Source organism: Ranitomeya imitator, chromosome 6 (assembly GCF_032444005.1).
Source record: "Ranitomeya imitator isolate aRanImi1 chromosome 6, aRanImi1.pri, whole genome shotgun sequence".
Taxonomy (NCBI): Eukaryota; Metazoa; Chordata; class Amphibia; order Anura; family Dendrobatidae; genus Ranitomeya; species Ranitomeya imitator.
This window is the reverse complement of record NC_091287.1, coordinates 114884737-114911957: the sequence shown is the minus strand read 5'-3', so window position 1 is coordinate 114911957 and position 27221 is coordinate 114884737. Positions and strand designations below refer to the sequence as shown.

General features: G+C 41.3%; 1 protein-coding gene across 4 annotated transcripts in view; it reads right to left on the bottom strand.

The window, feature by feature from the left end:
• The window catches only part of RBMS3 (RNA binding motif single stranded interacting protein 3), a 983638-nt gene that overhangs the window by 738916 nt on the left and 217501 nt on the right, over positions 1 to 27221 (bottom strand). For all 4 annotated transcript variants that reach the window (XM_069730019.1, XM_069730018.1, XM_069730016.1 and 1 more), the window contains exon 2: positions 26750 to 26916. In XM_069730019.1, coding sequence (XP_069586120.1) covers positions 26750 to 26916 — 167 coding nt within the window. The remainder of the gene's footprint in view (positions 1 to 26749; positions 26917 to 27221) is intronic.

The following is a 27221-nucleotide window of genomic DNA, read 5'->3' as shown; positions in this document are numbered from 1 at the left end:
AATTTATTTAATTATAACTCAGGCGCTGGCTGAGTACACTGATCAGCAGTGCCTGCTTTCACTGTTATCAGCAACAGCAGGCATAGGCTGATGGAACTAGTAGTCCAATCAGCCAATGCCTGTAATTTTAATTCCAGTCACAGCTGCAGGCTCGCACTCTCATCTGACACGTGGGAACCGCAGCGCTCTGATCGATCATAATGACCTTACCACTGATCAGAGACATTGGTGTTTCTCATGCTGTCATGCAGATGACAATGTGAGAAACACCTGGTGTTTGAGATGCCGAACGCCAACAGTAACATGGACTTCCTGGTGAAGTCCATGTTTGGTGTCCTTGCCCAATTAGTAGGTGTTTGGTAAGGACCCTGAACTTTACTGTTCGGGTTCACCCATCTCTACTCAGAACCAGGCATATAAAAGATGTGCCACACAGTGGAAAGGTGTTCACATGGGGGGGGGGTCAGCCTGAGCTGGATGTGATCCATAAACCCTTTTAACTATCCTCAATAAACAGAAGAATAACTGTAGGTGGTAAAGTTTAGATATTTCTGTTATTTCTCTACTTTTATTTTATAATGGTTTTGATTATTTATGTGTCACTTTATTTTTATCTTTTTATACATTTTCCTGTAAGCACTGTATTTTTTATATTAACGCTTAAAACTTTAATAAGTTTGTCCTTGTATGCTCAAATGAATCCATAGCCTTTCAGAGAGTGTGTTATCTTTGACTGAGAGAGTAGTATATATTTTGTGGATTCATCACCCCATGTAAAAGGAGACTGATTAACGCTTGCATTTGCACCCCATGTTAGAAGCTGGGAAGTGTGTACATGACACTAAGCCTAGACATTGAACTGTCTTTTGATTCTGTGACATAAAATATAAATGATTGGCATTCTAGAAAATGGGTCCTTTTTTGCAGCCACCCCTTGTTAGTCTATATTTCCCCACAGATTAGGTCAGTTATCCTCCTTAACACCCTCAATTCAAATCCTGTTTAACATTTAAGATTCTTTTTGAAGCTTTTGTGAGGCTGTGGATCAACCACTCAAGTCTAAAGCTACAAGTTTAAACAATTCCTTACTTTAAATAAAAAACTTTTCAAAGATGTGTTTTTAAGTAAAAGCAGGTCCACATGTCATTCTTTTTTGGTGAATATCCACCAAAACCATATATATGTTCTTGCTTTTAATTACTATAAACTATTTTCTAGTACAGTTCAAATAAATCTCAGCTTCTTGTTGGCCCTAGTCTGCTAACAGAGAATGTCATGAGTATATCAACCTTAGTATACCAAACGTGAAATCAAACATTTAAAGGTAATATGTCACCCCAAAAATCGTATATATGAGCTAAGGCCAGCCCCGTCAGGGGCTTATCTACAGCATTTTGTAATGCTGTAGATAAGCCCCCGATGTAACCTGAAAGATGAGAAATAAAGGTAATATTATACTCACCCAGGGGTGGTCCTGCTGCGGTCCGGGTCCGCACTGCAGTACTTTGCCAATTTAGGAATCTGTTGATTCTCCCTTCTATGCTTTTTTTTTGTCTACTGCCAGTTTAAAAATGTCCAATCTGCAGATAATCCAATTCTATGTTTTTATCATACAAGAAAGTAATATGCCCTATTCTATATCGTTTTAGGTAGCAGTAGATATGGGTGACTGCACACCCTTTCTTAATTTTTCATAGTATTAAAGAAGCAACCTATACTCTCTTACCCAGATGGTACATAATCGCTTAGAGATTGGCACTCCCAGTCATCATTATTCAGTGAATGTGGAGGAATATGTACAATGTACCATATTTAGTGAACATTCCCAGTTGTTATGGCACATTGCAATTAAGTAAAGAAATTAATTTTAGCTAAATGTATTTATATATTTCCCTGGATGGCAAATCTTAATAATCTAATTCCAAATTTATCCTAAAGGCAGCATAAAGCCAAAGGGCAACGTAGAGGAAAAAAACATTGGCGCTTTTCGATTCCACAGAAAAGTGAAATATTACTGCCTCATTTAATCTCCTTCAAGATACAGTAACTTTTCTGAAACTTAGAGATATCCATGATTTTAACACATCGGAACAATATAACTGGTCTCAGTGGTTGGGCGATGGAATCTCTAGCCTTCCTTGGACATATTTCTATCTGACAGATATGTTCTTAAAAGAGTTCTCCAGTCTAAAACAAGTCTGTAGTCACTCTAAGTGACTGCAGACTTGTGTGCTTGCGCTGCGAGAATTCTCCCGTGTCAGCCCTGGGATTGATTGTTATGTTACTGCAAGTATGCAATATGCACATTCCCGGACAGAATCTGACTAGACTGTTTCCATCATGCTCAATGCAAGTGTATTCGCATTGCACCCACTAGAAATTGTCTAGTCGAATTCTGACTATCTATGTAGAATATTTGTAGCAACCTGACCGCCATTCCCAGCACAGACACCAGAGGATTCATAAGAGTGACTGCAAACTTATCATTTTAGACCGGACAACCCCTTTAACTGATTGTTTTCCACTTTACCAGATTGACCTATAACCTATTTTCATTTTTGTGTTTCTTTGTTTCTATTTGTTTTCCCATGTGTGTCAACCATTGATAAATTGTATTATTCCCCTTCCCCATTCATCCCTTTTTCTCTATATTCCTATTTCCTTCCAATAAAAGTTTAAACCTGGGTCCTACATTACTCAGCCAACCTATATGCTTTAATTTTCACTGATTTTTGCTTATTTTGAAAAGAAAAACATAAACTTAGAAGCATTCTTCTTCTTTATGATCTACCATCCATCTCTACCTCAGCCACATGCCGATACTTTATCAAAAGCAACTGTCTATCACATTTCCGTTATTTCCCCACAAATACGATCATTGCTTTCATTTTCCCATAAAAACCAGATGTCTTCTTGGTGAGTGGTAACGAGATATGCTCTTGTTAGAACTTGTGTGTGAGAGGAAGAGTGTATGCATAATTTAATACAGACTCCTGAAATCAACTCATCTGCTGGAGGTAGCTTGCTCTGTTCCGCAAAGCACTTAAGGGTTGCTAAAGTACAAAATCATTTCCTTTCCGTTACATCTAAACACAGCTTAGTGTTTATCAGAAGGGCTGGATGAAGATTCAATTCGTATATTTAAAAAACACATGGAAAATATATGTTTTGTTGTTTTCTTTTTTTTTTCAAATTCTACTGTTTTACTAAAGCAGGAGGCCTGGTTATTGGTACATGGTAAAATAAATTCAGTAATAAAATAGATGAGAGTCAATAGCAAAATCAAAAAATTATTTTTGACTTTATCTCTCCATTTACCTATCTCAGATAATGTTTTTTACCTATCTCTGTCAAATCTTTGTTATATCTGTCTCGAGTGTGTCACGTCCTCCTGGGAGATCTGACGCTAGAAAATCATTGCGTAGTGTAAATCGCAGGTCTTCCATTTATCATGTGTGTTTCTTGTCCCATATTAAATGGATTTTGTTTCCTTTGTTGCTGAAGAGGTTAACGACCCTGAAGTTGGAGATCCTTTTGCTGTTGAAAATTGTTGTATGCTGTTTTTGGCTGTATGCTTTCCTCAATTTTTTATTCCCATTTGGTTTGTACGCTCATACAGTTCCCTTTATTCCTCTCTACTTTTGGTGAGTGTTTTGTGTGTTAGTTGCTTTTTGTTATCTGTTTGTCTAATGTTTTTATACACTAGCGCTTCTGTCCCAAGCCTCCTGGGGGAGGAGAAAGCTTAGGGTATAACAGGAGAATAGTAAGGCATGTGGCCCCAACCTCCTCACCATTAGGAGTACCTATGGAAGCAGAGATAGTTAAGGCCCCAGTCCTAGGGACAGTGCAGGGCCACTTTTCTTAATCATGTACAGTTACAGCATGATGAAATCTTTATAGTTTGGGTGCGCTCATCCTTTGGGTGCGCTCATCCTTACACCTAACCCCTGATGGTCTTCTATGGTACCTGGAACCAAGATATTTTCAAGATCTATATATTGCAATATAGGGCTCTAATATATCGGACATAAATCAATCTTCCTGTTACATATTACCTAGTCACTTCTGTGCCCTGTTCGTTTGCTTATAATATATCCTGGAGCATTATTTTCATGTAGAAGTGCATCCAAATGATGTCAACAAAAACTCTGTAAACCAGACCACCTTTTTCCACCGTTTGAAGTGTCAGCATGTAAACTTATATGTGGCAAAATATTATTCACTGTGAGCTCCTTATTATCATGTCCAGCAATTTGTGCACCGATAGATCTTCTGTGGGACTGAACAAAATGGACTTGACTGTACAACCATAAACTAATATGTAAAAGATGTACCTGTTTCAGATATATTCTTTTCTCCCCTCCTCTCACCCTTCCCAGTTTTTGGTTTATTTTCCTTTTTGAATTAATATAATTATGCCTGGAATAGGTATTTTGCTACCCAACATCTCATAACAGCATAGAATGCATATGATAGTGGGCTTTGGTTAATCCTTATCAATAGGGCAGCACGGTGGCTCAGGGGCAGCACGGTGGTGCAGTGGTTAGCACTTCAGTCTTGCAGCGCTGGAGTCCTGGGTTCAAGCCCCACCCTAAACAACATCTGCAAAGAGTTTGTATGTTCTCTCCGTGTTTGCGTGGGTTTCCTCCGGGTTCTCCGGTTTCCTCCCACATTCCGAAGACATACTGATAGGGAATTTAGATTGTGAGCCCCATCGGGGACAGCGATGATAATGTGTGCAAACTGTAAAGCGCTGCGGAATATGTTAGCGCTATATAAAAATAAAGATTATTTAATTAGTATGCATGCTTCACGTAAAATTTGCCTTGATGTATCTAAATTTTTCTATTCAATCAAAGCAAGGTTTAAAAAAATGTCCCTGTAGTCGGTTCGCTAATCAAAATTAATTGGATTTTTTGGGGGGGGCAAATTATATCATTGCCTTAACCCAGTTAAAATGTTAACTCAGCCTAATATATAATTTATATATTTAAATATGACCTATTAAAGGGTTTTTCCCACAAAGCACAGGACCCGTGCAAGCGCGGTAGCACGAAACGGCCATCGTCCGTTTGCAGTTCACGTTCTCCCTTGTTGCCCTGCCGTTGACTTATATGTCACAATAAAAGACTGGATTTTTACGGATGGTGAGTGCTCTTCGTCTCTTTCTTCTTTTGCTCAAAGCACATTTTAAACAATAGATCTTGGAATAATAATAAGTTCCACAATTAGATGTGTTATATAATGTTTTTTCTGTGCTGAGATAATCTTACAAGATTATCTCAGCACAGGAACATTTTTTGTGGAAATTATTATTACTCCAAGATCTATTGATTAAAATATACCAACCCCTTCAAATACTTAAATATTACAGTACGTTTGTCTATCTATCTATCTATCTATCTATCTATCTATCTATCTATCTATCTATCTATCTATCTATCTATCTATCTATCTATCTATCTTCCTGTCTGTCTCATATGTATATATTGTAACCGAATATATTAGATAATGAGTAAGCATTGATGATAAAAGAGATATTACTTACACATTCAGTACACAGTTTCCACAATATGTTTCTTTGTGTGAATTCTCAGATTTAATGATGGCCTGTATGCTATTGTACACTCAAAGCAACTTGACGGATTACAGTGACAAGTTGTAGAGAAATTGATAAGAAGTCTTTTTTGTATTAGATAATTTGTCAAAACTGTCTAGGAGCATGTTTAATAGACAGCATCCACATAAACAACACCGTAATGTTTTTTTCTTTATCTGCACATTCTAAATATCGGAAACTTTACAGCAATTTAGGAAATATTGAACATTTTAGCCCCGTTCAGAAGAATTGCATAATACTTACATTGCAATACATACTATAAGACATATGGATGAGGGTTTTAAAACCCCTACAAAGTAAAGCTAAGGAATCAAATCAATGGCAATATTACAGATTTTCACGGCAAATTCATCCTTTGTAATGTTTCAATTGGAATCTACACCAATTTCTCCCCCATACTTATCTTGATCAACAATTGAAGGGCCCTTATTTACAGTGGAACCCTTATTTATGGAGGGACCCTTTACATTTTTAAGTTTATAATCTACCTATTGGGTAAATTATGTAAGTAAAGGTCATGGACCTTCATTAACAAAGTCTAATCCAGAGCTGCTTCTATCTTTGCAATATGTATGCTCACTGGTGACATATTTGTTACAGAATTTTGACGTGAACCTATTCTAGATGTATGTCTGTAAATCGTGCATATATTACTACCAGAGATCAGCAGATCAAGAAAAATTCCAATTTGCCTGTTTGCATGGATCTTCCTGGTAAATTTGGTTTCAGATGCCAGAACACAATAAATGTTAGATGTGAAAAAAAATGCAGTCGTGGCCACCCTTCAAAATCTTCAAGAAAATTAAGTATTTCTCCCAGAAAAATATTGTTTTGTTATACACAGGTTTATTTCTTTGGTGTGTATTGGAACAACAAAAAAAGAACTGAGAAAAAATAGCAAATTGGACATTATTTCACACAAAACCCCAAATATTGACAGGAAAAAATTGTTGGCACGCACCACTTAATATTTGGTTGCACATCGTTTGAAATAAATAATTGCAATCAATCACTAACTACAAACATCAACAAGCTTTTTACATCTTTCAACTGGAATATTTGACAACCCTTCTTTTGCAAACTGCTGCAGGTCTCTCATATTAGAAGTGTGCCTTCTCCAAACAGCAATTTTAGACCTCTCCACAGGTGTTGTATGGGATTTAGATCTGAACTCATTGTTGTCCACTTCAGAATTCTCCAGCGCTTAGTTTCCATCCATTTCTGGGTGCTTGCTAAAGTAGCTTTCTAACACTGGGCACTGTATTGCAACCAAAATGATTTTGGTAATCTTCAGACTTCATGATGTCTTGCACACAGCCAAAGCACTCAGTGCTTGAGGCAGCTAAGCAACCCCAAAACATCTTTGAATCTTTGTCATATTTGACTGTAGGGGTACTGTGTTCTTTTCTTTATAGGTCTCATTCCATTTTCGTTAAACAGTAGAAGCTCTATCTTGGTCTCATTTGTCCACGAGATGCTTTCTCAGAAGGGTTTTGGCTTGCTCCCGTACATTTTGGCAAACAATAGTCTAGATTTTTTATGTCTCTATGACAGCAGTGGGGTCCTCCTGGGTCTCCTGCCATAGCATTTCATTTCACTCAAAAGTCGATGGATAGTTTGTGCTGACACTGATGCAACGAGAGCCTGCAGGACAGCTTGAATTTTTTTCGAACTTGATTGGGGTTGCTTATCCACCATCTAGACTATCCTGCATTGCAACCTTATATCAATTTTTCTAAGTCATCCACGATCAGGGAGATTAGCTACATTGCCATGGGTTGTAAAGTTCTTGATTATGTTGCACGCCATGAACTACGCAACAGCAAGATCTCTGGGATGGACTTGTAAGTTTGAGATTGTTGATATTTTTCAACAATTTTGGTTCTCAAGTCCTTAGACAGTTCTCTTCTCTTCTGCTTTCCATGATTACTGTAGCACACACAGACTCGTAATGCAAAGATTGAGTCAACCTCTCCCTTTTAATCTGCTTTTAGGTGTTATTTTCATATTGCCCACACTTGTTACTTGCCACAGGTAAGTTTGAACAAGCATCACATGCTTGACACAAAGTTGTTTACTCACAATGTTGGAAAGGTGCTAACAATTTTGGCCAGCCCATTTTGGGGGTTTTGTGTGAAATTATGTCCAATTTGCCTTTTTTCCATTTTTTTTGTACTACTACAATACAAATAAACATGTGTATAAGAAAATATGTGTAATTGCAATAATTTTCTGGGAGAAATACTCAATTTTCTGGAACAATTTCAAGGGTGCCAGCACTTTCAGCTATAGCTGTACTTATACTAATTTTACTGTTTGCTTCTATGGCACCACCAATCCTCACCATCACCTGTCCAGTCCAAAACACATCTTCATATCACTGCCATAAGAATTAAATCCCCAGGCTTCTCCATCCTCATTAGGATGAAATATCTGGCTCTGATGTGCCCAAGGACAGTACTGCACTAGCGCACATAAGGTCATGATGACATGAAGTGTGCAGTGATCTTGCGTGTGCATGCGCCTTTTTACTCTAAGCCAGCTTTGATGAGGTTCAGGACGTTTCCAATCATGAGCACAAGGTCAATGGGGATTCAGTGCTTGTTGAGAGGGGGCTTGAGAGGTGAGCGATAAGGTGAGTACAAACAGTTTTTTATCTTATAACCTTTTAATAGCCCTTTACTGTGGAACAAAATATACGCCAGGAGCTGCCACTTTGCGCAATACGCGCAGAAGAGAATTACAAAAAAACACACATTTTGGCAAATGCAGACTTTTGTAATTTTCGAGTAGAACTCATAATTTTAATACAGAAAAAAAAGACCTTTAAAATATGAAGAATTCAAACTATTTATTAAAAAACTTGATTAATAAAAGTGCATTATGAGGTAAGCACTAGCAGACACATCTAAGTATGCTCCAAAGCAAGAGTACAGTTCATACAGTATATGTTTCTAAGGCAGTGGACCATAATGTCTGTGTTAGGGCATTTATCTATTGCAAGAAGAGCAATTCCAAACATTTCAATTAATTTAAATTCAGATTGTTGTCTTTTTATCTTAGGTTTTATTTTTATTGTCTTATACCTCTCTTGTCTTCTTAAAGGCTATAGATATCTTTGACATGGAAAAACTGACTTTCACATATGTTAGTGGTTACTTTTAGTTAATAACATTGCACTTAATTTCAGTTTGAGATGTTTTTTCCTTCATTAATTTTCAGATACTGTGATATGTTAATAGGCTGGTCCACTTTCAGATTTTTCTCTTGTGGAAATGTCTCCCCCTGCTATATAGCTGGATGTGAAGCCTGTGTCTTCATTTACATTCATGTATCAGTAGCGCTGCTCCAGTACTATACTTTTCTTTCCATGTGCTTTCCTCCTGGTCTGTAGCATGTTCTGTGCCCTCTGAGATACTGTTTCCCATTCAACTACTGTAGCTATGTGATTAGTACAGCCCAGTACCCTCCCTGCTGCTGTCTCTGAGGCTGGGGTCACAAGGCCATTTTCGCTCCATCAAAAAAAAAAGGTCAGATTATGCTAATCAAACTCTGATAAGAATTTTATTAGAGTTGGATCCGATTTTCTTGGGGTGAAGAGAAAAAAATCCACCTTCTTCATGCAGTCAGTCGGTAAAAATTGGACAGCAGTCAAATATTATATATTATATACATGCATATACAGTATTGTAAAAAAGTTGTAAAGAATTGTAAAAAAGGTTTAAGCAGGTGTGAAAAACATTTTGCTACGTACGAATGCTTTAAAAAACAGACGTGTTAATAGTTCATTTTTAGAATTAACAAAATGCAAAACAAACGAACAAGAAAAGTCTAAATGATTTATTTGGAGAGACTCCCCTCCTCCCTTTTGCTCTCTAAACCTTATCAATTCTTCAAAATACAATTGCAATTACCATATATACTCGGTTATAAGCCAAGACCCCTAATTTTGCCACAAAAAACTGGGAAAACTTATTGACTCGAGTATAAGCCTAGGGTGGGAAATGCAGCAGCAACTGGTAAATTTCAAAAATAAAAATAGATACCAATAAAAGTATAATTAATTGAGACATCAGTAGGTTAAATGTTTTTGAATATCAGTATTGAATCAGGAGCCCCATATAATGTTCCATAAAGTTCATGATGGGCCCCATAAGATGCTCCATACAAAATATGCCCCATATAATGCTCCATAAAGTTCATGATGGGCCCCATAAGATGCTCCATAATAAAGTATGCCCGATATAATGCTCCATAAAGTTTATGATGGGCCCCATGAGATGCTTGATACAAAAATATGCCCCATACAATGCTGCACAAAGGTTGATTATGGCCCCATAAGATGCTCCATAGAACCATTTGCCAAATGCAATCCTGCATAAAGTTTGATTATGGCCAGATGCTCCATAGAAACATTTGCCCCATACAATGCTGCTGGGATAAAAAAAAATGACATAATCTCCTCTTGTCCTGAGCAGAAGGGGACACCAGCACTGGCGATATTTACCTGTCCTTGTTCCACCGCCGGCCGCCGCTCTGTCTTCTGCGTCCTCCACAGTGACTGTTCAAGCAGAGGGCGGCGCGCACACTAAACACGTCATCGCGCCCTCGGTGCGCAGCGGTGGAACGAGGACAGGTAAATGTCAGAATGCTCACCCTCCTCGTTATACTCACCTGCTCCTGGCGTGGTACCTGGCAGCTTCTCACTGACAGATGGTCTCTGGGCGTGGAGTGGCATCCATATTCATTACTTTAATGAGTGGTACCACGTGACCGCTGAACACAGGAAGAGCTGTGAGCACCGGAGAAGCAGGGACATGCACGGACGCAGGTGAGTATGATTTGACAGCTGCCGCTCCCCCGCCGACTCCCTGGGACAATGACTCTAGTATAAGCCGAGAGGGACACTTTCAACCTAAAAAAATGGGCTGAAAATCTTGGCTTATACTCGATTATATAAGGTAGGTTTTTAATTTATGAAGGAACTTGGCAGGGAACTTGCTTCACACATATTGTAGAACTAACCACAGATTTTCTTTGTCTGTGGTCTTGTATAAATCCCTCTGTTTCTTCAAGAGGTCTGAGGCAGATCCAATGACATTGTGATTAATGCTCTGTGATGGCCATACTATCACTTTCAGGACTCCTTGTTCTTCTTTATGTTGAGGATAGTTCTTAATGACATTGGCTGCTTGTCAGGGGTCATTTTCCGCCACCAGAATACATTTGGAGCCAGTCAAACAACTATGATGGTACTGCATGATGGATAAACATTTGCCTTTATTTCTCATCATTGCATACATCATAAATTATCAGCAAATCTCAAACTCAATTTGCTGAAATGCAGCCCTAAACTCGGAAGGAAACCCCACAATGCTTCACTATTGCCTGCAGACATTCATTATTATACTATTATCCAAACCTTCAGGAACTGCTTTCTGTTATAGGCAAAACTTAAATATTTTGACTCATCAGTCAAGTGATCCTTCTGCCGTTTTTCTACACCACAGTTCCTATGTTTTAGTTATTATTTGAGTCATTTTGCTTTGTTTCCATCTTTAATGTGTTTTTTTAGCCACAACTTTCCAAAAAGACCACTTCTGGACAGATTTCTCTGCATGGGATATAACTGAAATGTACATGGTTGTAGCTTTGAAATATTTGCTTGGGGGAGAACTTTCTAATGCAGTATAACTACCTTGTCTTTAGCTGTAATCAGTCTTGTCACAGCATATGGTCTATGACCTTAAACTCTTGGCAATGTTGAGGTCTGTTGACCCAGTGATTGGCCAAAGAAACATAATTACTTCCCTTCGAAATTGGAAGATGTGCTGCAGTGTCATCAGCTCAGAAGTATCAGCAACCGGTGGAACCCAACAGCACACATCTACTGTTTGGAGATGCTTGGCTAGGAGCAATCTCAATGAAAGTATTGTAGCCAAAATATCACACCTTCAATATGGGTGCATTAAAAATGTCAGCAGCTGCTATGCACTGATGAGTCAAAATGTTTAATTTTTGCCTGTAAAAAAAGGCAGAAACACCAAAGAAAGGAACAATGCTGTTGATTATTCCACTATTCTTACTAATATATTAATCACTCTTAAAAGTGATTGGTTTGTTGTACAGGAGGCCTACTTAGGCATAATACTAATCATTACTTTACCCTTCTTACTATTTCATTATAACCTTTCTGTCATGGTTACCCATATTTACATGTATTTCCTATTTTATATGTCATTTATTACTTAGCAAGGTACCTGTTATGGTTTAATTTATCTAGCTCATTATATGTGGTGTCATTCTTTTATATGTTTTTTAGACTGTATTGTCTGTATGTACTAATAACATAAGGATTTTTATTGGCTTGCATTGATTCCTCTTTTTGGTATTTCAGATAACTAAATGCATGTTAGCCTTCACGTGTGGATTGGCAGTTCAGGTGATTATTGTAACAAAAGGCAGTTAGTTTATCAAAGCGCTGGAGAGTGGTATGATATAATTAGTGTCTGCAGGCAATAGTGAGGTATGGAGGAGTTTCCATGCAAGGTTGGGCTGATTTCAGTAAATGGAGTTGGAATTTCGTCAGGATTAATGTTGTCCGCAATGCTTAGAAGCACAGGCAGATAGTTATCCATCATGCAATACCATCAGTGAGGCTCGAAATTTATTCTGCAGTAGAACAATGACCCCAAACATTCAGACAATGTCATTAAAGGGAATCTGTCATTAGGATCGTCCCTCCTAAGCCGTCTATATGGACGTGAAGGTCATAGAAAGTTAAATAAAATGATACCTTGAACTCTGCAATCTGATGTCTTATTACAGAGAAATCCATACTTTTTCTTAATATGTTAATGAGCTGTTAAGACATTTGGGCTGGACACAGAATATACCTCAAGATCTTATTTTAAATGAAAGGAGACTATACTATTGTGAAACGTGTAATGGCTGACAGTCCGCTCTCCTGATCTACATGTCTCACAATGTAAATGCTCGCTGTCATTAAAAAAAGCTTTAGAGGCAGATTATGAAGCAGAGCTGTGTCCATAGATCTAAACCACTCTTTTACATATTGAGAATATCATGGATTTCCTGGGAATAAGACTGTAAGATCGCAGATATCAAAGTATAATTTTATTCACCTTTCTATGTTCTGCATGCTCTTATAAATAGAGGGTTAATCCTGCTGACTAGGGATAGGCGAACCCGAACTGTAAAGTTTGGGTCACACGGTCCCGAACACGGGTTTCCATCGGAACCCCGTGTTACAGTTCAGGTCTCATTTGGGCTGTAAAAAAAGCAGAAAATTAATAATAAACATTATAATTAAACTTACCTGTCCAGCAACGCGTCCTCCCATCCCACTGTCTCCCGGCCGCATCTGCTTCTGGGCTGTTCATTACCTTCTGCTGATATTCACTGCACTCGGTAGTCTTCGGCCTTTTCTGGCAGTGTTCATGCAGTGGTGGCCCTGGAAGCAGATGCAGCAGGGAGACAGCGGGATGGGAGGATGCGTCGCTGGACAGGTAAGTATAATTCTAATGTTTATTATTACCGTATTTTTCTGACCATAAGATGGCACTTTTTTTCCTCCAAATTTGGGAGGAAAGTGTGGGTGCGTCTTATGGTAGGGATGTAGCATGTGGGGAGGAGGGCAGCAGCAAGTGGGATCCCACTGTTATCCCACTTCAGGAGGCAGAAAAATGTCCCCCACTGCCCGGAATCAGGGCTGGGGATACCACATGGCCCCGATGATTAAGTGCAGTGAATATTCGTTAGCTGCTTCCCCGCCCACCTATCAGCTGAGGAGAGGCAGGAGCAGCAAATGAATACTGCACTTAAGCAGGGACACACATGGTTTCCCCAGCGCTGGATTCCTGCAGCAGCTGGGGAGATCTGTGTGTCTGGGGAAGAGGAGGCAGCAGCAGGGGCCAAGGGAGAGGAGATCGAGATCGCTGCATAGTACCTGCCTGGGCTGGACACTGAATGCTGCTGTGTGCACAAGGAGGACCTGTGTGATGTCAGAAGTGGGCAGGCTGGAGCATCACATGGCAGCTCAGAGCCCTCCCTCTTCTTGACATCATCACAGGTCCTTCAGAATCCCCACTAGAATCTGCTGGCTTCCTCTTTTAACCTGTGCCGTCACATCTGTGCTGGAAAGCCAACAAGAGGGAGGGCTCCGTGTGTGCGGTCAGGGGATTCTCCAGCTTTTTACCTCACCACGGCGTGCCTGGCTGACTGCCACAATTAAGAGGTTAGTCTTTACAAAACACAATAAAGCACTCTGCCACTCCTTTGGTGAACTATAACTCCCAGCATGTCATAGGATCTGCAGGACATGCTGGGAGTTATAGTTCTTTCATGGGATTTTAAAGCAGCACTCCAGTGTTATTTTGCAGTGCTGGAGTGGTGCTTTCAAGCCCTGTGCCCCATTCTTATACTCACCCTCCAGCATCTTCATATAGTACTTCACAGACACCATACTGGTCTTGCAGCTTCCAACATAATAACATACTATTATGTATAATAACACCACATATAATAGTATGTTATTTATGTTATTAGATATTTTACCACATTTTTTGCTTCAAATATTTTTTTCCCTATTTTCCACCTCTAAAACCTGGGTGCGCCTTATAGTCCGGTGCGTCTTATAGTCCGAAAAATACAGTAATTTTCTGCTTTTTTTACAACTCCCCCTCCCCATCCCATATGTTCGTGTCATCTTTGGCCCCGAACTCGAACTTTACAAAAAAACTCGGGTGAACACGCCGATCCTGAACATCGGGGGATTCGCCCTTCACTACTGCTGACAGATTCCCTTTAAGAACTATCTTCAGCATAAAGAAGAACAAAGAGTCCTTGAAGCTATGATTTGGCCTTCACAGAGCCATAATACCAATAGCTTTGGATATGTCTGGGATTAAATGAAGAATCAGAAGGATTTGAGCAAGTCTACATCCACAGGAGATCTGTGGTTACTTCTGCAAGCCATCCTGATGAGTTCCTTCACAAACTGCGTGCAAGTGTGTCTATGAGAATTCATGCCATTTTAAAAGTAAAAGGGTGGTCACACCAAATATTAATCTGATTTTGATTTTGTTTTTTTTGCTTATTGACTCTGCATTTTGCTAATTGATAAAAATAAATTAAATTAGATTGGCTTTTCTATTTTTTAAAGCATTTATTTATGACCCTTATTTATATTGTGCCACCACATTTTGCAGTGCTTTATAGACATCATGATTATCATCACTGTCCGAATTGGTGTTCACAATCCAATCCATAGCAGTATGTCTTTGGAGTGTGGGGGGAAACTGTATTACCAAGAGGAAACCCAAGCAAACACAGGGAGAACATTCATAATTTGCAGCATTTGTTTTGCACCCGTTTATGTGTATAAATAAATGCTCATCAGTGTGCTTTTGCCACATTATTATATATTTATGTGTATATATACTTTCATGTGTATATGTGTGTGCTGTGTGCCGTTGCGACTAGACTTTTTTCACAGACTTGTTGATTCCCCTAAGATTGATCCATAATGCTGAACACTAAATGGAGTGCCCAGTAAACAGCACTACTTGAACACAGAACAGATAACTCAATAATTTCGAATAGAGAAGCAGATGTGGTTTACTTAGCTTTCAATTAACCCTTTGACACTGTTTCTTCTGGAATACTGATAAACAAGTTGAAATGCATTGGGATTGGGCTGTAAATTGACACTTCTTAAGACATTGGTATCAAGAGAGCTGGCAAACATTTCTTGTGGTAAACAGAATTTAGAAGAGTACCAGTGGGATCTAAACTGATACTATTACTTTTTAAATGTCCTTAGCAGTGACATTGAAGTTGAACTGGAGAAAGAACTGTGGATTTTAGTTGACAGCAGAATATACTGTACTAGTGATAAGTGAAGAATGAGTTTAGAGGAGTGCATTGAAAAGAAATTCCATTGTGGCAATTCTTGTGTTATCTGAAATCATTCTAATTATTTTATTTTTTGTTTTATATACAGTACAGACCAAAAGTTTGGACACACCTTCTCATTTAATGATTTTTTCTGTATTTTCATGACTATGAAAATTGTATGTGGCACCCCTAGGGGTATTTGCCACAAAAATAGTTACTGACAGTAAGTACAAATACTAAAATAGCAAGACTGCACTACCACCTCCGGCCAGAAGGGGGAGCTCCAGAGACTCCCCTTGATCCATTCTGGTCTGAGAGAAGAAATGGCAGTTGGGCCAAGGAGCTGAAAGTGAGAGGTCATACAGTTGAATCTCTAACAGCCCTGTGACTGTTACCAGGCCTAAATCACCGGCCTGAGGAGAAGAGGGATAGAGAAAAAGGACATTGTGAGAACCGGGTAGCATTAATCACTACCCAGAACAGGCGCAAAGACGGATACCGGATCCGTGGCTGTATTCATTATATATAATACAGCAACCGGAAAAACGTGAGGTGATATCAGCTTCACTAGGGTCGGATGCAGCAACAGACACAGAGTTCAGCGGTACTCCCAGAGGGGGTAAACCGATAAAAGGACTCGGGTTGCCCGTCGAACCAGGACCCGGAGGGGACAGATTGGGCCGGCAGCCAGTTCACATACAGCAGCAGGGCCACACAGAAATTGCGCACAATAAGAGGCGAAGACCCCGGCAGGGTCAAAGTAACTCAGAGTTCCCATACAGACTACGGTGACAGGACTGGTTGTAAATCCTTTTATGTTAAAGTAAACTGGTTAAACGTTTCAGTGCCTCAGTCTTTCATTTGGACAATAGCCATCTATCCAGGATCGAGATCGTCACCGCTGGGAGAACCTGCTGCTGATCAAGTAAGTGCCTGTCCCCTCATGATACCCCTTACACTGTGCATTGCCTGAGGCCACAGCACCGGGTCAAGCCACCCGTGACATCCCCCTCAAGAGACAGACTTCATTGGTCCGGTGCTGGGTATCCCGGTCTCCTGGGCGTCACATTTGGCGTCACGAACAGGATCTAGCCAGCCCGTATACCGGGTATTGTGTGCCGTGATTGGAGCCCAAAACTGTGAAAACTGGGATGAAAAATCTTGAAAATTGACTTTATTAAAGAAAAATCCATTCCCCATTGAAAACTATTGAAAGTGACTTTTCCCCATTGGTTATAATGGAGTAAAGATGGCCGCCATCCCCTGAGGTAATCACTTCATAACCGTTAGGCACGAGACTGTTAATTGAGCTACGCCATCACCTGAGCCCCAGTCTAACTGAAAAACTTCAGAATCCGCCATTACAGAGCGCGGTGGGTGGGAGCAGCAGGGGGCGTGTCATTGTGGGCGGCACCAAGCTGAGCGCTCTGACATCAGAGCAAGGGGAAAATCGATCCTGCTGCACAGCGGAACGAATCTACACTATCCCGACGGAAGCGGAGGACCGGAAGGGTCCGGATTAACTAAGGGGGCACAGTATGTCGCAGCACGGAGACGCCGCAGCACTCGGCAACGCTAATGCAGCTGAAAGACAGAGTGTCAATAGAGAGTCCGGCAGCGCAGAGGTGCAAGGAGTGGCGCCCATCATGCCGGTGCTGATGCCATATACCCCGGGTGGCCCATGGCTTCCAATGTATGAAGGTGAGCCTAATACCCTTGACGATTTCAGAGAAAAGATGCTGGCCCATTTTGACATGTTCCCTGTGGGTGAAGTTCAGCGTGTTAGTCTCCTGATGATGCAGTTATGTGGCCATGCTAAGCGAGAAGTCACAGCATGGGCAGCTGATCTAAAAGGCACTGTTGAACGCATATTTGCTGGATTAAAAGCTACATTTGAAACCACGGCCAGCAGCAAAGCTAAAATACGATTCTTTAGTTGCAAACAAAAAGCTAATGAGGGCGTGAGAGACTTTGCCTTAAACCTGCAGGAAGCCCTTAAATCACTTACACTGGCTGAACCCATTTTTAACACCGGAACGGATAAACTGCTAAGAGATCAATTTATTGAGGGACTCTACACCCCTTCTCACCGGGGGCATGTGAGCATGCTTGTTTTTAAGAACCCTGAATTGACATTTGCCCAATTAAAGGAGAGCGCTATACGTCTCCAGCTGGCAGAGGCACCTCGGGATCAGGATCCTGCGCAACCCATGGCAGAGGCACCTCAACAACAGGGAGTGCCAGTGACATCAGCTATGTCTGGGGCCATTGCTAAGCCCCTGGGGCCCAGTACTAATGAGGCTCTTCAACAAAAGCTTGACTCTTTAGCTGATGTTGTTGCTTCAATGGCTAAAACCATGCAGGAGATGAGAGGACACAAGATGGAGTTGGCAAACTGTAGAGAGGATGTTCCATGGATGAGACCCCGGAGATACCCGACATGGAGAGGACGACCCCGCGACCGCTACCAACCAGATGGACAGCCCATTTGCCGCCGTTGCCAGCAGCCGGGCCACTTTGCACGAGATTGTGATTTAAACGGGAATCCCCTGGGAATGCGGGCCGCTTCGCAGGAATGAACTTTCAAGGCCCAACACCCTGGCACGACAGGTACATCGGAGGACGACCCATTATCCCTATCGTGCTGGACGGAATTCCCCTCAACGCTTTGCTGGACACAGGTTCCCAGATTTCATCTATACCGTATATCCTTTATAAGAGGTACTGGGCTGATGCAGATATTGATAAAGGGCCCTCTGATGTTGAACTAGATATATGGGCCAGTAATGGTAAGTTGGTACCGAAACTAGGATTCAGGGAGATGACCATAAAGATTGCTAAAGTAGAACTGAAGAAACAGGGTATAATTGTTGTTGATGTTGACCGGCGGAACTGTGAACCAACTGTATTGATAGGAATGAATGTGTTAGAGAACTGCTTTTCCGAAGTCATTTCTGTCTTACAGCAAATTGCTGAAACTGCCCAATCCTGCCAGCAGAGAGTTCTCCGGAGGGAAATAAAAGTATTGATGTTAAGGCAACAGGTAGAAGTTGCAGGTGGAGAAATCGGCAGTGTGAGGGTAAGTGATCCAACGTCTATTGTAATCCCACCAAAAACAGAAATGCTGGTATGGTGTAGAGCAGCCATTGGTACTAAGGGACGAGATTATCAAGCCTTAATAGAACCAGTGTACACCGACAGCAGGCCCACTATACTCACAGCACGAGGGATAGTCGAGGTACACCGGGGACGAGTGCCGGTACGACTTTTGAACTGTGGAGAGGAAGAGGTCACTTTGCCAAGGTATGCTACAATGGCAAAGCTATATACTGTTGACAACAATGCCATCACAACCATTGAGCCCTTAGAACCAACCTGTCAGGTGGAAGGCAATGGCTCAGATGGAGAAATGGAGGATTGGTGCCAACAGCTACACGTGGGCATAAATTCAACACCTACCCATCAAAAACAAGGGGTGTATAGGCTAGTGACGGAATATGAACAAGTCTTCAGTAAACACCCATTGGACTTCGGACGGATAGAAGGGGTAGAACACACAATCCCCACAGGTGACCATCCCCCAATAAAAGAAAGATATAGACCCATACCGCCCGCTCACTATCAATGTGCAAAAGATATGCTGAGGGAAATGAAACAGGCCGGGGTAATAAGAGACAGCTGTAGCCCCTGGGCGGCCCCTCTAGTGATTGTCAAAAAAAAGGACGGAACCATGAGAATGTGCGTAGACTACCGGAAGATTAATAACATCACCCATAAAGACGCCTACCCCTTGCCTAGGATAGAAGAGTCCTTAACTGCTTTGAAATCTGCTAATTATTTTTCCACCTTAGACTTAACAAGCGGGTATTGGCAAGTCCCTGTGGCTGAGAGAGATAAGGAAAAGACGGCATTCACCACACCAATGGGTCTATGTGAATTTAATCGCATGCCGTTCGGACTCTGCAACGCATCCGGTACCTTCCAGCGGCTGATGGAATGCTGCCTCGGACACAAGAACTTCGAGACCGTCCTCCTGTACCTAGATGATGTGATTGTCTACTCAAAGACTTACGAACAACACTTAATAGACCTGGCAGAAGTGTTCGAAGCCTTATCCAGGTATGGCATGAAAGTCAAGCCATCCAAATGTCACCTTCTCAAGCCAAAGGTACAGTACCTGGGACACATCGTGAGTTCGGAGGGAGTAGCACCAGATCCCGAGAAAATAAGCGCCATAAGGGATTGGCCAAGACCTACCAGCGCAAAAGAAGTGAGACAATTCCTGGGATTGGTGGGTTACTATCGCAGATTTATAAAAGGATTTACCAAGTTGGCAGCACCCTTGCAAGACACCTTGGTAGGGCAGACGAAGAAACCTTCAAACCGAAACCCTCCTTTTCAGTGGAACGACGAAAGGGAAGACTCCTTTGAACAACTAAAGAAGGCACTAACCGGAGAAGAGGTTCTGGCATACCCAGATTACCATAAACCTTTCATCCTCTACACCGATGCCAGTAATGTGGGACTAGGAGCGGTGCTGTCACAAAAGCAAGAAGGTCGGGAGAAAGTCATCGCCTTTGCAAGTAGAAAGCTCCGGCCTACTGAAAGAAATTCAGAAAATTACAGCTCCTTCAAATTGGAACTACTGGCAGTAGTTTGGGCTGTGACGGAGCGTTTCAAACACTATCTGGCTGCTGCAGAATTTATTGTCTATACTGACAACAATCCGTTGACCCACCTGGACACAGCCAAATTAGGTGCGTTAGAACAGCGATGGATAGCCCGGTTATCTAATTACAACTTCATAATCAAGTATCGAGCAGGTCGCAAGAATGGAAATGCCGATGCCCTATCCCGGATGCCACACTTGAGAGATGTAGAAGAGGAAACGGGGGAGCTTGAAGAAATTGAACTACCAGCCTTCCATCGTCCCAAGGCAAAACATCATCAGTCAAGTACCTATCAGAAACAACAAGAGGTGAATTTTAATCCGTTAGCACACCATAGATGGGCTGACACCCAAGACAGCAATCCGGCTGTGAAGTTGGTGAAGGAACTGTTGACTGAGCAAAGTGCATATCCCTATGAGGATGCCCCAGAAGAGACGCATCAACTCTGGAAAGAGAGAGGCAAAATGTTCCTGTATCAAGGGAAGCTCTGTAGAAGATACACCAATCCGAAAACACATGAATTGGTTTGGCAGATTATTGTGCCTAAACAAGATGTGAAGATGGTCCTCGAAGCTTACCATAATGGTGCTGGTCACTTCAGTTGGAAAAAGTTAGAAGTACTTCTAAGAGAAAGATTTTATTGGGTCGGGATGAGAAAATCAATCGAACAGTGGTGCAGAAATTGTGGCCCGTGTAACCTCAGAAGAAACGATCAAAAGAACCAAAGAGCACCACTGCAGCCCATAATCACCAAACAACCACTTGAACTTGTAGCCATGGACCACGTGAAGTTGACACCAAGCCGGTCCGGCTATGTCTATGCCTTGACCATCGTGGACCATTATTCACGTTTCTTGGTAGTAGTACCCGTAAAAGATCTGACAGCAAAAACAGCAGCCAAAGCGTTCCAAACGTACTTTTGTAGACCCCATGGATATCCGGAACAGGTTCTCACCGACCAAGGTACAGCCTTTGAATCAGAGATCTTCAGAGAATTCTGTAATATGTATGGTTGCAAAAAGATCCGGACGACGGCCTATCATCCACAAACAAACGGCTTATGCGAGAAGATGAACCATATTGTAATAGACCTACTAAAGACTTTACCTGAGACAGAAAGGAATCAATGGCCAGAGAAATTGCCTGACTTGGTGGATCTGTATAATCATGTCCCGGTGAGCTCCACCAACTGCACCCCAACTTACCTTATGCGTGCAAGACCCGGCCAATTACCAATCGATCTAGAAATGGGAATTCTGAAACCAGACGCAGAAGTTCAAGACTCCAATTGGGATATCATACGGCAAAAGCAGTATCGCCAAGTGCAAGAGAGTGTGGAAAGAAGCCTTCAGCAAACTAGAGAAAGACAAGAGCGAACTTTCAACCAGAATGCTCTAGCGACCCCATTAAGACCGGGTGACCAAGTGCTCAAGAGAAATCGTCGAACCAATAAACTGGACAATCAGTGGGAAGCCGTACCCTACACAGTTTTACCAACAAGAGTGGATAATCCTAAAATGTGTCTCATTAGCAAAAACGGAGGCTTAACATCTGTACTAGTGTCAAGAGACAATCTTAAATTATGTCCGGAAGCATTGAAAGAGCCAGACGTTGTCCAGCCAGAACCAGAAGTTATTCAACCCATACAGGTTCAACCAGTAAAGGAAAAAGAAGAGGAAGTGTATCACACCTGTATAGGAGACTTTCCCAAAACCCTACTAACATACCATGGTGCAGTAGTGGTTCCCATGGTGGCCTTTTACCCAACACCGAACCCAATACCAGAAGTCCCAAGACAGGAAGAGGCTGACCCCGTACTACAGGAGGTTCCAGGCCAGGAAGAACAGATTCCTGGTCAGAGTAATCCCATTCACGGTGGACTTGCCAACTCCATAGTCGTGGAATTATCTTTAGCAGAGCGGGCAGATACTACATCTGCAGTAGACAGTAGTACACCACATGAAGAGACACCGCTATTACGTAGATCACAGCGTAGTACCCAGGGTCAATTACCGGCCAGGTATGCAGATTACCAACTATAAAGCTCATAATGTGAATTGTATATATGGTATGCCGTATATAGTTAAACAGAAAATGTAGTATAGTCATTGCTATCAGTCTGCAACGTTTAAGCCCAGTGCCTACAGAGACTTGTCTGTATGAACTTATTGCATATTCTTGAACTTTTTATCAGCCCGGAGGCACTAAATCAAAGCTCCGGAAAGACTGCTTTTTGAACTTTGCTTTTTGCTCTTTTTGAACTTTCTTTAGACTTTATATTGATAACTCCGTTGGAAAAATGGAACTAAATTCCTGGACACTAAGTACAGTGCCGTTCCTAATACCTTCAAGGATAGAACTGTATTAATGGACGCTATTTGAAGTGACTTTTTACAGAACTCTATTTTTGTTTCCTTGAGTGGTTTTTGTAACTTTTCATTTTTAAGACTCTGTACATATTAATTGTTATTTCAAAATGTTATTGTCCCACAGTCCCGGAGTACTGTTCTTAACTAAGGGGGAATGTGGCACCCCTAGGGGTATTTGCCACAAAAATAGTTACTGACAGTAAGTACAAATACTAAAATAGCAAGACTGCACTACCACCTCCGGCCAGAAGGGGGAGCTCCAGAGACTCCCCTTGATCCATTCTGGTCTGAGAGAAGAAATGGCAGTTGGGCCAAGGAGCTGAAAGTGAGAGGTCATACAGTTGAATCTCTAACAGCCCTGTGACTGTTACCAGGCCTAAATCACCGGCCTGAGGAGAAGAGGGATAGAGAAAAAGGACATTGTGAGAACCGGGTAGCATTAATCACTACCCAGAACAGGCGCAAAGACGGATACCGGATCCGTGGCTGTATTCATTATATATAATACAGCAACCGGAAAAACGTGAGGTGATATCAGCTTCACTAGGGTCGGATGCAGCAACAGACACAGAGTTCAGCGGTACTCCCAGAGGGGGTAAACCGATAAAAGGACTCGGGTTGCCCGTCGAACCAGGACCCGGAGGGGACAGATTGGGCCGGCAGCCAGTTCACATACAGCAGCAGGGCCACACAGAAATTGCGCACAATAAGAGGCGAAGACCCCGGCAGGGTCAAAGTAACTCAGAGTTCCCATACAGACTCCGGTGACAGGACTGGTTGTAAATCCTTTTATGTTAAAGTAAACTGGTTAAACGTTTCAGTGCCTCAGTCTTTCATTTGGACAATAGCCATCTATCCAGGATCGAGATCGTCACCGCTGGGAGAACCTGCTGCTGATCAAGTAAGTGCCTGTCCCCTCATGATACCCCTTACACTGTGCATTGCCTGAGGCCACAGCACCGGGTCAAGCCACCCGTGACATCCCCCTCAAGAGACAGACTCCATTGGTCCGGTGCTGGGTATCCCGGTCTCCTGGGCGTCACATGTACATATAAACATAAGGATGAATGACCTCGGGGAGATCAAAACATCCAACACCACGGAGACACCATCACGTGTTTCTCAACGCAGTGACCCAGAACACTGCCCCCATCCCTTATGAGAAATATGCAAATGCATGTAGAAAAGCCACGGAGACACCATCACGTGTTTCTCAACGCAAGCAATTAATAGCCAGGTCTTTCACCGGGAAGGAACAACCACAGGAAGGGCAGCATCCCAAAAGGGAAAACCATGTTTTGGCACAGGTGGTTTTCCCTTTTGGGATGTTGCCCTTCCCGTGGTTGTTCCTTCCCGGTGAAAGACCTGGCTATTAATTGCTTGCGTTGAGAAACACGTGATGGTGTTTCCGTGGCTTTTCTACATGCATTTGCATATTTCCTATAAGGGATGGGAGCAGTGTTGTGGATCACTGCGTTGAGAAACACGTGATGGTGTCTCCGCGGTGTTGGATGTTTTGATCTCCCCGAGGTCATTCATCCTTATGTTTATAGTCCTTTTACTAGGCACTGCTCCTAATAGCCAGTTTCCTACTCCACACTGATGAGGGGCAAATACCCCGAAACAGCTGTCTGTGGAAGGATACCATGTTTTGGCATAGGTGGTTTTCCATTTTGGGATGCTGCCCTTCCCGTGGTTGTTCCTTCCCGGTGAAAGACCTGGCTATTTATTGCTTGCGTTGAGAAACACATGATGGTGTCTCCGCAGTTTTTCTACATGCATATGAAAATTGTACATTCACAATGAAGGCATCAAAACTATGAATTAACACATGTGGAATTATATACTTAACAAAAAAGTGTGAAACAACTGAAATTATGTCTTATATTCTAGGTTTTTCAAAGTAGCCACCTTTTGCTTTGATGACTGCTTTGCAGTTTTGGATTTTAACATAACTTTGAGATCATAAAGTATCTTGGGAACATATATATATTTTCCTTTAGTGTTTAATATTTCCACTGCAACTTAGGCATCCATAGGAGCCAGAGTTACAGGTGAAAGCAGTCCATTGGCAGAGATGGTCTGGGACACAGTAGGTCTCGTGATGACATAACTGCCAGGTGCGTAGAAACATTACCCATCCCAGAATTCTAGCTAAATTGAGCCAGTTGAAATGTATTGCACTAGTACAAATTAAAATGTATTTTTATGCCCTACATGCAAAAGTTTTTATATAACTATAAAATGATAACCTAGTAGAGCACAAATTAAAATTTGTCAATATTTTCATATAGTTTATATAGAGCCATTCTATTGCTAAAAAACCCAATGTCTGTCTCCCTGGCGATAAGTTAAACCTCACAAAAACTTACATAATCCGTCTGCCTTATGGGGGTGTCCTCGTGGTCCTTATCAAAATTTCTTTCCTCCCTTTATCTTCTTTCTCTCTTTGTCACTTACTCTAATTAGCAGACTACAAGTTGTTTATTGCAGATTACTATTGGTACCATATAAGCTTATTTTCCTGTAAATGTTGTGTTTGCTTACGTTTGCCATCGTAGTTATTTCTGTTGAATATCATAAACTTAATATAAAAATGTTGATTATTTAAGAAAAGCCAATGTCCATGAATAAGATATAAAAGAAAAAATAAAACCCTTTAATCCTTATTGATAGTGATGTAGACCGTCATTTCTGTCTGTTAGTACTGACGACAGGAGAGGTAACTGTTATAAACTTCACCTAATAAAAAAGCTAACAATGAACTATGCATCAGGACATTAGAGTCCTTGTGGATTTAGGTTATACTTTGCTCTTACCTAAGAATTAGGTTTGCACTTGACAGCCAAATGTACTTTTTTTTAAAATCAGAATTTAATTGTAAAATGGTTTACGTGTAAAAGTGTTTTGGTCTCTTAACACTTGTCCATTATTATGAATCTCTTTGGGTGCTATCAACTAGTGGCTAGTTATGAGCGACTACGCTCATTACCTGAGTTTTCTGAGCATGCTCAGGTGTTCTCCGAGTATTTTGGGCATGCTCGTAGATTATGTTTGTGTCCCTGCAGCTGCATGATTTGCGGCTGTTAGGCAACCTAAACACTTGCAGGGATTGCCTGTTTGTTAAGGAATCCCCACATGTATTCAGGCTGTCTAGCAGGCGCAAATCATGCAGCTACAGGGACTCATAATATACCCGCATGCCCAAAATACTAGGAAATCATGCGAGCATGCTCGGAAAACTCGAGTAACGAGCACACTCGCTCATCACTACTAGTGTCAAATTTTTAATGTATGCCCTTGTTGCAGGATGCGTTGGAGGATATGTGGGCTATATCGGATAAATACAGGTTGCATTGTCTTTTCTTTATTTAGCTTGAAAGATTTCATCACTTTTTCATTGAGTTTTAAAATTAATTTATAAGGCTCTGATTTAATTTTTTATTCAACTTCTTTTTAGAAGTGTTCTGTAAGATCTGTAACTAGTAGCATCTATGTAGAATTCCTTCACTGAATTTACTACTCGCTTTTCCCTCTTGGTAATAAGTTGCATCTAGATAAAGATCAGTATAAAGATTAGGTTAAACGGGTTGTTTACACCTTTTTTGTTTTAAAAATGATCTCAATATGGTCTGAAAATTAGAAAGAAAAACATATACTGACCTACCAGCCCAACTGGTTGATCCAAACTGCTGTCTATTTCCCTCACTGGTCTACTCACTCCCTTTAAACATTATATGACCATTGTAGTCAATCAGTGGTAGCAGCAGCGACCAATGCATAACTGCCGTGACCACTGATTGACAGCAGCGATAACACGCAGTCTGATCCAGATGACAGTCTCTAAACTCTCTCTCTTCTGGATTGGTTAGGAATTGACCACTGCAGTCAGTCAGCAGTTGGCTGCAGAAGTCACATGACATTACCTACCAAAAAAGGAAATAAGAGGAAAGAGGAGGGATGCAGGCAGCAGCACCGAGGGATGGCGGGTGTTCAATATCTTTTTTTTTAATTTTCAGACCATGTTAGGCACAGTTTTAAATAAAAAAAAAATGAGTGGACAACCCTAATAAATGAATTGTGTCAAAATATTCATAAACAAAAGAAAAAATATATCATAGATATGTCCTGCAGGTCAGTCTATACATATGCAATGTTTTAATATGACTTACGGTTGGCATAGCTTAATGAGGTCTTGGTCCGTCGTGCCAGGTGGAAGTCCTCTGATATATAGGTTTGTTTTACTCAGCTGTTCCCCTCCACTGTTGCTGCTGTTGTTACTACTGTTTGTACTGGGGCTGGGGGGAGCCATGGGATGGGGAGCTGGTGCATAGGACTGCTGTAATGCAAAAAAGAACATGCAGAATTAAAATTAAGAATTTCTAGTGGACTATTAACAGATATCACTATAATTGTTTTTATTCATATCATAAAATCGCCTAGCACTAATTCAATAACACATGTGCTAATGGGATGCTTTGGCCAAGCTCAGCTATCTCCATAACATAGACAGTGAACTGAACAGCGTCATGCATCCTCACCCATTACATAGATAAAACAGGGACATTGTGATCTCTATTCTCCCACCCAAAGATCAGAGATGACCCCTTTAAAATGCGATAACTCTTATTTTTTACTGTTCTG